The following is a 13,807-nucleotide window of genomic DNA, read 5'->3' as shown; positions in this document are numbered from 1 at the left end:
AGTTGAGGTATATAGGGCACATTGGGACACAATTCCAAAGCTAATGGCTTACTACAGCTGAGAGCGTTCAGTTGTAATGACAGGTGAGTGGTGTCTTTCTCAGTCTTGCTTTAAAACAGCTTGCTTATGCACTGGCATGGGGGACCCACTCACTGGACAGAGATCTTTTATGAGACAAAAATAGAAGTTATCCTTGTCCTCAGGGAGCTCATAGGCAAGTGACTTTGGGAGATTATACTTAGTTGAATTCATGTTTAAAATAAGGATGATAATACTCCTGCTTAAAAGGTTGTTATAAAAAGTAACTACTTAAAAACATTACTTGATATTTAAAAAATACAAATTTAGACATGTCATAAATGTAAATTCTAAATTTGCTCATTGTAAGTAAATGTTTATTGAACGTTTAAGGCAGGGACTGTGTTAAATGTAATTTTAAAATATTTTCTCGACAGATAGTACTTAATTTGGTAAAAGAATTTCAAAAAGGTGTACAGTGAAGTCTTCCTTCCACCTCGTCTCCTGGCTCCCAGGTTCTTTTCATTGTTTTCAGAGAGATTTTTTTTTTCAATTTCTTTTTTTTTTTACCTTTATTTATTTTTGAGACAGAGAGAGACAAAGCATGAACGGGGGAGGGTCAGAGAGAGAGGAGGGAGACACAGAACCTGAAACAGGCTCCAGACTCTGAGCTGTCAGCACAGAGCCCGACGCGGGGCTCGAACTCACCGGCCACGAGATCATGACCCGAACCGAAGTCGGACCCCTAACTGACTGAGCCACCCAGGCACCCCAAGATTTCTTTGTTTTGAAATAGTCTCTACACCTACCACAGGCTCCAGCTCACCACCCTGAGATCAAGAGTTGCACTTTCTAAGACTAAGCCAGACCAGTGCCCCTGTTTTCAGAGAGATTTTATGTGTATGTACACGTGTATGTATCTGTTTTTTAGAGTCACAGATGGTAGCGTATTATACAAACTGTACCTTTCTCTGAGTACAAAGTATTTCATATCCTGATCTGATTTGATACAATAGTAATTAAGATACCTACTCATATTATCTCCATTTTATAAATAAGGAAACAAAGACATCTCAATTTCTTAGTAACTTGTCCAGGGTTGTATAGCTTGGAAGTACCTCCTTGGTACAGAGGCAGTTATTTTGGTACCACTTATTTATTTATTTTTTTTTATTTATTTAAAAAAAAAATTTTTTTTTCAACGTTTATTTATTTTTGGGACAGAGAGAGACAGAGCATGAACGGGGGAGGGGCAGAGAGAGAGGGAGACACAGAATCGGAAACAGGCTCCAGGCTCCGAGCCATCAGCCCAGAGCCTGACGCGGGGCTCGAACTCACGGACCGCGAGATCGTGACCTGGCTGAAGTCGGACGCTTAACCGACTGCACCACCCAGGCGCCCCGGTACCACTTATTTAACTTATTATTTATTTATTTTGGAAATGTAAAAAAATTTTAATTTTAATCTTTAAAAATTGTTTATTTGAGAGAGCGAGTGTGTGAGCAAGGGAGAGGAGACAGAGGGAGAATAAAGAATTCCGTACTTTGACCAGAGTGTCCATTCAAGTTTCTGCAGCCGTGTTGATAATGTTGGCAGAAAGAATCCAGCCAGGAGCACATGTTGGTCCTCGTTGTCCTATCTTGCCAGCCTCCTTCAATCCAGAACTGTTCTTTGGTCTTTCCTTAGCTTTTGTGACCTTGTTATTTTGGGTGAAGACAGGCCACTCCTTTTGTAGACTCTCAGTTTGCTACTGTCCTAGGTTTCCTCACAATTCTACCAATTTTAGATACTTTTGGTATAAATATCACAGAAGTCATGTTTCGTTTTTCCCATTGCATCCTATCAGGTGGCATTCAATGTCAATTTGTCCCCTTACTCCCATTGAGGGAAGAAAAGAGAAAAGAGCGGAAGAGGGGAAAGTAACTTCTATTAGCTTGCTTTTCAGAGGGCACTCTATTCAGCAAATATCTTTTCCTTGTAGCATCCTGGGGGAGAAGAGGTCCTAATGGAACAAGCTGGTGCAGATGCAAGTGAAAGCTTTGAGGACGTAGGCCACTCCTCTGATGCCAGAGAAATGCTCAAGCAGTACTATATCGGTGATGTGCATCCGGTAAGAACTAACTGAACTGGGAGAAGAAGCTGCTGACTAGCCACAAAACACAAGGAGAGGGATGAATTAATAAAATGGAAAATCAACCCAGCTGTCAGGCTACATATTCCCCCAAATCATTTGGCCTACTGCGCTAAGATACAGCTTCTTGTATGTAAAACTACACATGTAGTATCTAAAAAGTTAAGAGAACTGGTTTTGGATTTTTTGTTTTTTTGATTGATTTTTATAATATCATTAATAACATCTCTTTCTAAAATAATGGTTTGATTGTTCTTGGCAATTTCTTGTAAAAGGTGGTAACTATGAACATTCGAACAAGGCACCCTGGTAGGTTCATAGTTGGGAGTGTGGGGGCAAATACCCTTCCACAGACCTTGACGTCCCTCAGAGAATTCTCTACTACCAGAATGTAGTCTTCATGTTCTAAGGTTAGAGACAAGTATATTGTGAGATATGCCTTTGGATACGTCTTAAAATATTATTTGTTTTCCTTTTTTAACAGAATGACCTTAAACCTGAAAGTGGTAGCAAGGTAAGAAGAAATCATCTGTTTCTCTCATGTGTTTCAAGTGTTTATATTTCTGTTTACTCAGGTAGAATGTTTTTTGTTTTTTGGTTTTTTTTAATTATCTTAACACGAGAAGTGTTCCTTTTTTTCCTAAGCAAAAATCCTACTTTTCAGGAGCTTGGACTCAGTGCCATCTCAGGAAAAAAAGAATAGCTGAGTCTTGAACAGTAGGAAACATTTTGTTCATGCTTGTACTTGCTTTAAAAAAAAAAAAAAAAAAAAAAAAAGGAAATTCTAAAGCCATGCTCTGTACGGTTTTGAAGGAAATTAGTTTATGGGTTCAGTTGTAGAAAAGTATTTCTTATTCTTACATTAAATACTGTGAGAATAATTCTGTGTTGGGAAAATAACTGGAAAGTTGATTTTCACTTGAAAGTCTTTGAAGGAGTTACAGACTGGAGTAATTACTAGAATGGGCCTTTCTGTCCCTATTACCCAGATTTAATCCTTGTGTCATGCAGTTTCAAATAGGCCTACATCCATTTCATTTACTCCGTGATACAGCAAAAACAAAAGATTAAATATTTGAAAACCTTAATGTGCGCTGCAGGACCTACCAGGAACAAAATCTGGAAGCCATTTTGCTTCCCACACGCAGGGCTGTTCATTTCCTTGACTGCGTCACACATTTCTTGACTTCCGTCTGTTGCCCTCCCACTTAAAGGGACAGCAGTTTAGTTGCCACCTAGAACATCATGGAGGCAGTGCTCCTTCCCCTTTTCCTTCTGCTAGCTTCTTGCTTCCCTTTCCTCACTGGCCTGGAATCACTGAACACGTTTGGTACGGCACTTGAAGTTGGCCTAGACACAGGAATTCTTTCAACTCGAGAGACTGCTTGACAGTGTCTGCCATCTGTTGCTCTGCCATCCAAAGTGTCTGTGGAAATTAACTCTTCCGTCTTGCTATACTCCGCTACTCTGAACTGGTGAATTGTTTATGAAGGGAGACGAAAGCGGTTTTTTAAATGCTACGTGAGCACTGGGGGTTGGTTTGTCTTCCCCTCGTAATGAAGGTGAAGATGGAGCTATGCATAGCCTTGCTGAGTATCTTGAACACGTCTGGAAAACATTGGTCTCAGTTACAGTAAACATTTAATTCAGGGGATATTCCCATTTGTATAAGAGATGCACCATGTATCTGGGAGCCATCACCCACTTTTACACAACAGTCATGAGAGCACCCTTTATTAAAGCAATAGAAAAAATTGTGGAATTATAATGTCTGAAATTCTACAAATTGCTTCTTGTTGCTGTTTTTCTTCCTTGCTAGTTCAGTATGTGATTAGGGATCATTCTTAGCAATGGAGAGCGGTGTTTTTCAAATTCTGTCCGGTGGGCCATCTGTGTTCGAATCCCTGGGCATGTGTCTGAAATGTCTATTTTCTGGGCTCCCGCTACTACTGATTCATAATCTCTGGAGGTGGGACTTGGGAATTTGCACTTAAAGTAACCCAGGTAGCCAAGCACCAGACTTCTTGCTGAAAGATATGCCCATCTTTTCATTTGAAAAGTTTGGGAACTTGAATTCTCTTTTCTAGAAAGCACTGTCTGCCTTTTGTAGGCCAAAGAATTAATTAGAGATGTCTCAGCTAAATTAAAACTGTTGAGCCTTGGACTTCTTTGTAAGAAATACAGAAAAAGAAATCCTTTTAGCTCACTGAATTCTATAATAATTTAGAAGTTTCCAAATGTAGTTTGGCCCCTGCCTCGTATAAACAGTGAGTGACTAAAGGCAGTATTTTCAAAGCTCTGTTTTTCGTTATGTCTCTTGTACCCAAAGGACAGTCTCCATTAAGTAGAGAGTAGGTTATTGAGTGTTTTCTGTCACACTGCTGTACTTCAGGCAGATCGGGCAAGGAAAACCTTTGGGGAAAATTTCAAGACCACACATAGGTTTTTATAGAGCTATATAGTCCAACCTGATTTCAGTTCCAGGAAGACATTCCTGGTCCCTCAGATTTATTTCTTACAAATTAAATAGGCACTTCTGTGTCTAAGATGTAGATGTCTCTTTTCTTAGTTTTTCTGTACTCCCCATGAAGAGAAGGATGTAAAATTCATTTCATTAATACTTTCTTTTGGTTAAGGGTTTCTGAACCTCTACAAAGAAGTGATTTTTTTTTTTTTTTAAGCCTAATTAAAAGATGTCTTCTGCCTTAGGAGACAAAGGTTTCATTTCCTTTCTCTTTCTTTTCCTTTCCTTCATTTTTCCACTTCTCTTCTCCCCCCAAAGTTTCCCATCTCTTCCCTCCCTGAAACTATCACCTCCAGCCTCCCCCTCAGCAAAATTAAAAAAAAAAAAAAGCCACCCAGAATGTACTATTACACAATCTAAATCTGGAACCTTTCCTCAGTTTTTTGCAAACTGCCTTTCATACTGTTTTTGCTTTAACATAGGTAAATAATTGATGCTCACCATTGTTTTCTTGTTAGGTTGATAATGCCCGAGGTCCATGGCCCTGAAATAGTACAATACTAAAATGTAAAAGCTTAGAAACTACAAATCTGGGGACAGATATTTTTCTCACCTGTTTCAGTCTTCAGATAATAAACCAGACTTAAAAACCTTTCTGTCTCTTTGAATCTCTTCCTCCCTGGATTAGTCCCCATGTTGCAAGCCGTCAGTCTTCTATTTCTACTTGCGTTAACGTTTTTCTGGTATGCTTTGGGTTATAGAAACGCACCTTAGAAGTGCGTTGAGTTCTCTGTGCCATTTGGCCTGCCCGTCTCCTGCGCTTCAAGAAACCTAGGCACATCTGTGGTCAGTCATGTCTCCCTTTGGATTATGCGTTCACTGGTGGGGTAGCTGTTTGATGTGCCACCAGTTCAGGAGATGCAGTACACACGAACACGAACCTGACGAAAGAAGTCGGTACCATTTCACTGATTTATTCCATAGATGTTATCTGGGCAACAGTTCAGCTGCTTCAGATATCATTGAAGTGAATAGATTCAATACCTGGACCATTTTCCATTTAAATTGTTGAATGGGTAGTACATGATGGTACATAGTGAAAAATTGAAATAATGCAAAAAGGTATACTTTTTATGTATACGTTATGTATGTATGTATATAAAATGACTCCCTTCCATCTTCAGCTCTCAGTCTCCGAGCTCCCTTCCCCAGAGGTAGTCAGCTACCATTTTCTTGTTTACTCTTCCAAAGAGACTCTATGCATTCATAAATATAAACAGATGGACGGACGGATCCGTCCATTGATTGATCAGTTGATAGGCAGACCAATCATTCCTTCCTTTAAAAAAAAATCTTGCTCTGTACCTTCTTTTTACTTAAAAATTTTATTGTGGTTGATTTTTCTTTATCGATATTCCATGGACAAAAATTTCAGTAAGATGGCATTTGCTGTAATAGGATTTGATGTATTTTTTTAAACAAATAATATCATCTCTATAAAGGCTTAACATGTTATTTAAACTTCATTTTTTAACTTAGGAAGTTTAACTTTTATGTTAGAAGCAATCTATAAGTTGCATTTAAAGGCAAATCTATTTTTTTACTCCTGATGCTACTGACTTTTGTTACACAACATTTTTCTCTTACATGCATATAGCATTCAGTTTACTTTCTCTTTTATGGAAGAGAATCTAAAAAGAATACATTGTTTGTAATTATGTAATGTAGTTACTTGGTTGCATAGTACCAAAAATTTCCTTGTAAGAATTGTTTAATATTCCTGTCATACCTACAACCTAATTTGTTAAAGTTTGGAATGGTTATGCTGATGCCCTTTAGATTACTCTTTACCAAATAATTTTGTAGGGTTGTTTCATTGTTCTGATTTCATCTAGCATTTGTTTTTTGTAACGTAATATTTTGAAATAAAGCATAGAATGTAATGGCAAAAGCCCTCTTGAAAGGCAAAATTCCCATTGCTGAGGCATCTCAAGGATTAATGCCTTCTCCTCATGACACTTTATTTAGAAATAATGTGTAGTTTTGCAAGAGAAGGTGTTAGGAGGACAAGGTAACATCGTTTTCAAATCAGCCCTCTAGTATAACAAGTTTTTCACTTCTTTGGTCCCAGTAGAAATTACTCTATGAATGTCCTATATGTGTTATCACAGTGGGTTCTTGAGACGGTTCTACAGAAATTTGTCTGAAGGGTGTTTTTCATTTTTGAATTTTGCCCCCATATGTGGGGAAATATTTTTTACTTGACTGGACTGCCTCTAGGGATGGTACATACTTTATAAGACCGTAATTGTTAATACATTGGAGCTTTTGAGAAGGCTGTCCTCAAGATCCACACGTGGCCATAGGAGGGACTATAAAATGTTGAAATCATGTATTTCAACAAACTTTTTGGGTTTTAAGAAACTAATAGTAAAATTCATATTGCGGCCAAAAGTTCCAAAATTGTTTTTCATAAGTTGCTGGCTACATAGCTACCAAAGTGTTCTAAATAAAAAGCAGTATTCAACCACCCAGATACTCATTAGCTTTACCGAAGGTGTCATGTGGTTTAAAATCCACTTTTTCCAATTTTAAAACTTGGAATCCTCTTGGAATAGCAAGCATCCAATTTAAGAATTAAAACATAAGCTCCTTATATACCTTGCAATAGATTTCCCTTCCATTTAAAATCTAAATATGAACTATTGAGGTTGAAGGTACATTTTATAAATGCCCTATCTATATATACATACATACATACATACATACATACGTACATACATACATACATACATATATATGTATGTATGTATTTTAATGCATCATAATCCTAATTCTGGTGCATTGTTTCCAATATTTATGTCCTGGTGACAGAGTACACTATTCCTTAAGCATGTATTGTCTCATGTTTCATAAACAGTTTTCATAGTGAAACCACGCCCACTGACCCCCAAATAAATCCTTTCCCATATGTTTGCCAATTATGACATTTCTTTGTCATTCTCTTAACCATATCAAAAAAAGTCCATACTTAGGGCACAGTGTCTCTTGGAAGAGTATCTAGAAAAATATATCTTTATATACCTGGTGTAAGATAAGAAAAGTCTACATGTGGGCCATGCTCTGTCAGTCTTTCCAGACATGGGAGAATAGTGTTTCCTTCTCTCTAACCTTTAGAAGGCTGCTAGTGTAGATTTTTTTTTTTCTTCTGCTATTGTAGATTTTGCTAAAATACCCTTGGGTTAGAAAATTGTGTTAAGTCAATTAAATATGGCTTTAGAATTAAAATTGATCTGGTCCAAGCCTTTCATTTTGTAAGTGAGGAAACTGATTTAGCATTGAACTTGAAGGCAGTAGACAGTTTCAGTTATGAGTAGCTTTATTAAAAGGCTACTCAGATATCATGAAATATTCTGTTTTATCCTACAGAGTCCTTGTTTAGTTAGTTAGTTAGTTAGTTAGTTAGTTAGTTAGTTAGTTAGTTAGTTTGTTTGTGGAATTAAAGCCTTAATGAACCTTGACGTTTAGGAACCAGTTTATTTAAATAGTTCTTTTCTGTTAATTTTAAACTAAAATCAGAGTAGACTGAAAATAATTTAGTGGTTTGGAAGTGTATTCCAGAAACATGCATATTAATTACTTGGTAAGGCTTTTGGTAGAAGAACTCTGGATTCGATCTGCTCTGTTACAACTAAAATCAGAGTATTGCAATTGTAGCTTTCCATGCCAAAGACTGAGCAGTCCCCGTTCTCCTGACTAAGAATCTTGCATGTAAATTAAAATGTGGGCAAGAACGTAACCAGCCAGATATGTCTGAATACACAAAGGGAGAAGTTAAAGTCCATCATAAACTATGGGAATCTCATTTAAGCGTCCATTAGATTTAGCACCGAGCTTTGGAGTAGAAATGGGAATTGGGAAACAGCATGGAGAGAATGGTGGCGTGGGGGTGAAGGAAGGTTTTGTGTTAACAGAACCTTTTCTTTTTAATTTTGTTAAATTAAAAATAACTTATTTGGCTTCTTTCCGAACTTGGCTGAGGTACTTGGCTTCTAAGAGCAGTGCCTTAAACAGTTCTTTCATTGTAGTTGATTAAAAGCGGAGTCACTGTAGGTTGACATTTACTTGGCTGTCAGAATCCCAAAGAGAAGGTACATTTCTTTCTCTTTGCTTTCCTCCAGTGGTAGAGAAGTTGGTCTTTTTGCCACCAGGGGTGGAATGATCTTAAAACAGGAGTTGAGGTACTTAGTTTAAAAAAAATAAATAAATAAAAAAAATTAAAAAAAATATATATATATATGTATATGTATATATATATATGTATATGTACATATATATGTATATACATATATATATATTTAAAGTTTTTTTATTGCTTATTAGAAACTGTTACACTAGGAGCATATTATGGTCTTCCTTCTGTCTCGTCTTTGCCTCTTTGTTTTCTCAGTTGGTTCCCGCACTGTTTGAGACTCACTCCACTTATCACACATTCCAGGCTTTTAGTTTTAAAAGATCCTAAAGGTTTGAAATCTAGAGAATCCATTTATGTGACCCATATGGCTTTTACTATGATTACAGATTAAACATAACACGTACATTTCTCCATAATGCTCTCCTATAAGCTTTTGAAATGGTCTCAAAGTTTTTTTATACTAACCATACATTTTTTGTTCTGCAAATCATTGGTATATATGTGGATAAAGCATAAAAGACCATGGACATTATCCTGATGGAATTATTTCCTGATGGGAATTATTTCATGGCTACTGTAGTGGAATCTTTTAAAAGGCAATATTATAAATTAATACACACTCTACCATTACTACTAAAACCACTACCTTCCAAATCTATAAGACATTGGTTGTATTTTCTCAAAGATTGGCTTGTAACACATTTTACTTAACCTGATTTTATGATATTCTAGTAGAAATGTCCCAGATAACAGTAATCATCGAGGTCTCAAAGAAGTGTAGTAGTATATTAACTTGATTTATCTGACACTTTTTATTAGAAGTTTTACTTGCCTATAGGCTAATTTCTTTTGAGTTTGGGGTATGTATTCATTTGCATGGCAGTGTTTTGGATACATGAAGTTAAAACTCATTTCACGATCTGCTCTGAAGTATCTAGGCCAGTATGTAGGGTTTTTCGAAATTGTTGGAGATTACTGAAAATTGTGGTTAAACACGGTTAATATTCTGTGTTCATATCTTAGCATACTTCTACATATTGGCAAAGAGGATGTTTTGGGCAGCAGTAACCTATGCAAATGGGCTTGTCCTCTGGCAGTGAGTTAGCAGTTCTTTTGTATATACAGCTAATTAATGGAATCAATAACTTCATTTGATATTTACTTAAATTGAACTTTTTGTTTTTAATGTTTATTTTATTTTTTGAGAGAGAGAGAGAGGCAGAGACAGAGTGTGAGCAGGGGAGGGGCCGAGAGAGAGGGAGACACAGAATCCAAAATCCAGGCTGACAGCACAGAGCCCAATGCGGCGCTCAAACTCATGAACGGTGAGATCATGACCTGAGCCGAAGTTGGATGCTTAACCAACTGAGCCACCCAGGCACCCCACTTAAATTGAACTTAATGACACATTTATGAGATATAATTAATGTGCCATCCAATTCACCTATTTAAGATGAACAAGTTGGGTTTCTAGTATATTCACAGAGTTATGCAACCGTAATTACAATAATTTTGGAACATGTTCATCCCTCCAGAAAGAAACCCCATACCCATTATCAGTCATTTCCATTTCCCTTTAACTCCTCTTCCCCCACCCTAGGAAACCACAGACCTACTTTCTGCCACTAGATTTGCTTATGCCGAACCTTTCATATTGATACTCTTACGTAATATTTATATAATACGTTGTGTGGTTTTTGTTTTACTTATTTATTTTTTTTTTATGTTTATTTATTTTTGAGAGACAGAGTGTGAGTGGGAGAGGGTCAGAGGCAGAGGGAGACACAGAATCTGAAGCAAGCTCCAGGCTCTGAGCTGTCAGTGCAGAGCATGACACGGGGCTCGAACCCACAAACCACTTAACTGACTGAGCCACCCAGGCACCCCATTCATTTTATTTTCTAAGTAGGCTCCATGCTGAGTGTGGAGCCCAGTGAGGGGCTTGAACTCACAATCCTGAGGTCAAGACCTGAGCTGAGATCAAGAGTTAGATGCTTAACCAACTGAGCCACCCAGGTGCCCCAATATGTTGTATTTTGTATCCAGTTTCTTTCACTTAGCATAATGTTTTCTAGGTTCATCCATGTTGAAGCATGTATCAGTCAGTACTTCCTTACTTTTTATTGCCAAAATTTTGTTTTTAAGGTTATTTTGGTATTCCCCCTCCCCCCTAATTCTGTTCTTCCCATTTCAATGTTGAATAAGCCCTAAGGTCTATAGTCATAATTATTATGATTTCATAGAGTAAACCAGTTCACTTCTGTAAGCCACAAAGCAGTCCTCGGCATGCTTTAGAGCATTTCACAGCTGACCTGTTTGTCACAAGAGTTTGTATTTTTTTTTAAATATGTGTTCAGAAAATGTGATCTTAACTACTGCCAGTGGCAAGCCCAGCTGAATGAGGCATATCATTGTGACTGCAATTAGTCCCTTTCAGTACAGTTTATATCAGTAGCTTTTTTTCCCTTTTTTTCTTTTTTTACATCTAAAAAAGTTTAGGCCATTTCTCTATGCTTTCATTAGTTGTTCTTCACTAGGAAGTACCAGTATGTTACCAGAAATAGAATTCTTGGGGCTCCCATCACATTAGATTTGTAAATGTCAAATTGCATGAAAGATGAAGTTCTGTATGTAGATATTCAAGATTTACATACTTTATTAATCTTTCTTTTTGTTTGAAATTTTTTAATATGCGTCTTCTTCAGGACCCTTCGAAAGATGCCACGTGCAAAAGGTTAGTATACATTCCCTGGACTTCCTTATGCTCAACTTAATATCTGGCCAGAGGTTCTTCCATAAATATACATGTATAACATAAGAGTACGGTTTGACTCAGGAATGAAAGGTACATACAGCACAGCGAATACAGTCCGGTATTCAAGTATTGAATACAGTATTGAAGAATACAGTACACAAGTATTGTGAAACCTTGTACGTTGTACGGAAACAGACGGCAGCTCCACTGTGGGGAGCACAGTGGAAGTATAAACTTGTTGAGTCACTGTGTTGTGCATCTGAAACTAATGTAACATCGTGTTACTATATTTCAGGTACATGTTAACTATATTTCAATTAAGAAAAAGAGGACAGTTAACAACTATTTTTTGGCCAAAATTACTGCACATTCAGTAGTTCCTTACCATTAGCAAAATTAACTTTTACAGTTTCAGTCATTTAGAGTAATCTCAAAAGTTTGTGCCTTGAGTAATTTTTAAATCATGTTGTGACATAAATTGGGATCACATTCAGCGAGAGGCCAATATGCAAGGACAAGTAACTGCTGGTAAGTCAAGCCAACGGTCTGTGCTGCTCAGCCCAGCTATGCAACTTCTACTTGAAACTTAATCACATTTAATCCCCACAACTGTTCTGTGAGGTGGGTGCTATTATTGCATTTTATAGAAGAAAAAAATTATGTATTGCATGCATATTCAGGAATTTGGTTTCTTTCAAAGGATTACTTACGAATATCCCTTGCGGTCATTTTAGTAATATAATAGTATGAACTCTGAAAGGTATATTTTTGTCATCCCTTAAATGCCCTTGAAATGACTGGAATCCTTGGCTTGTAAAAAAATCTTTATAGAGATTATATAGATCTGTTTCATCTTTCTGAGCTTCCACTTAAAACACTTCAGAGAGAGAGAGATGTGGTTGTTTTCCCCCTATAAAAGTATTGCCTCTTTTTTATTTGAGGTGATGGACAAAGAATGTAAGAAATTTAAACTTAAAGGAAACTATTAGTAAATTCAGCTTCTTTAATATTAAGGTCTTATGCTCAGCCAGCTACTCTGTAGAGAATTTGAAAACACAAGCCATAAACTTGCAATCGATTTGGGCTACACATAACACTCGTTAAGAATTATTATGCAGAATACAAAAGGAATTCCTACAAATCAATTAAAAAATGTAGTAGAATATGAGAAAAAGGCTTAAACAAGCACCTTAGAGAAGAGGAAACAAATGTAGACACACACAAAAAAAGGTTTAATTTCATTTGTTATCAGAGAGATAGAAATTAAAATCTTAAGGTATGTATTTCATAGCTACCAGATTGGCAAAAATTGAGAATTCTGAAAATAAGAGGAGCTGTTGAGGAAGTGGATCACCAAGGTTCTTAGACCCTCTTAGGGGAGTGTAAGTGGGTACAGTCACTTTGGAAAAGAATTTGGCATTATCTAGTAAATTGGACAATATGAATAACTTTTGACCCAGCAATTCCATATCTAGGGATATACTCGAGAGAAATGTGTGTGCAAGTATACCAGGAAACACATAGTAGAATGTTCATAAGGGCATTATTCAAGATAGTAATATACTGGAAGCAACCCAAATAACCATTCCTTAATAAAATGAATGAATCCATTCTGGTATATTCATAAAGTGGAATACTACAAAGTAATAAAAACAAATGAGTCACAACTACATGCAGCAACCTGAGCGACTCTCCAAAAGAGAGTTCTGTCTTATGCCTAAGACGTTACTGTTGAACTCTTTGGGTTCAGCATAAATCCATTTCCTCTGCTTCTATGCCCAGTGACGGTTAAGTATTACAAAACATTATATGGGGATTGGCGGTCAACCATTTTCAGTCTTTTGTACTGAAGAATGTCTCTTCGGTGTTTTCTCAAGGAGCCTACTTTAAAACTTTTTTGTGTCCTGTGGTGGTTCTCCAAGATACCTGAACTGATTACCTTTGTGGGGACATGACTGCAGAGTCCCCATGTGCCATATTGCTGTTGTACATGCCAACTCGCTTGCTTTCCTTTTTTTACACAAAGCTGCTCGGCCGACATTCTAAACTTCTCTGGAGCAGCTTTGTGCCATTCTGAAATGTACAAAGCACTAGGCATGTTTAGGCAAGGAGAAGCAGTTTTATTATTGAACCTCAGCTGGTTTTATTGGCTTAAAAACCTTTTAATACCAAGGCCGCATATGTCTTAGTAAGAGGGGCATGCAGGTCATTTGGATCGTGGAAGAACTACACCTTAAAAGTAAG

General features: G+C 37.1%; 1 protein-coding gene across 1 annotated transcript in view; it reads left to right on the top strand.

Moving 5' to 3' along the window:
* Positions 1-13,807, top strand: part of CYB5B (cytochrome b5 type B) — a 37,570-nt gene that overhangs the window by 18,289 nt on the left and 5,474 nt on the right. The window contains exons 2-4 of the mRNA XM_025920507.2: positions 2,000-2,128; positions 2,634-2,663; positions 11,514-11,542. Coding sequence (XP_025776292.1) covers positions 2,000-2,128; positions 2,634-2,663; positions 11,514-11,542 — 188 coding nt within the window. The remainder of the gene's footprint in view (positions 1-1,999; positions 2,129-2,633; positions 2,664-11,513; positions 11,543-13,807) is intronic.

This window comes from Puma concolor, chromosome E2 (assembly GCF_028749965.1).
Source record: "Puma concolor isolate L17-30 chromosome E2, mPumCon1.1.hap2, whole genome shotgun sequence".
Classification (NCBI taxonomy): Eukaryota; Metazoa; Chordata; class Mammalia; order Carnivora; family Felidae; genus Puma; species Puma concolor.
This window is presented reverse-complemented; position numbering and strand designations above follow the sequence as displayed.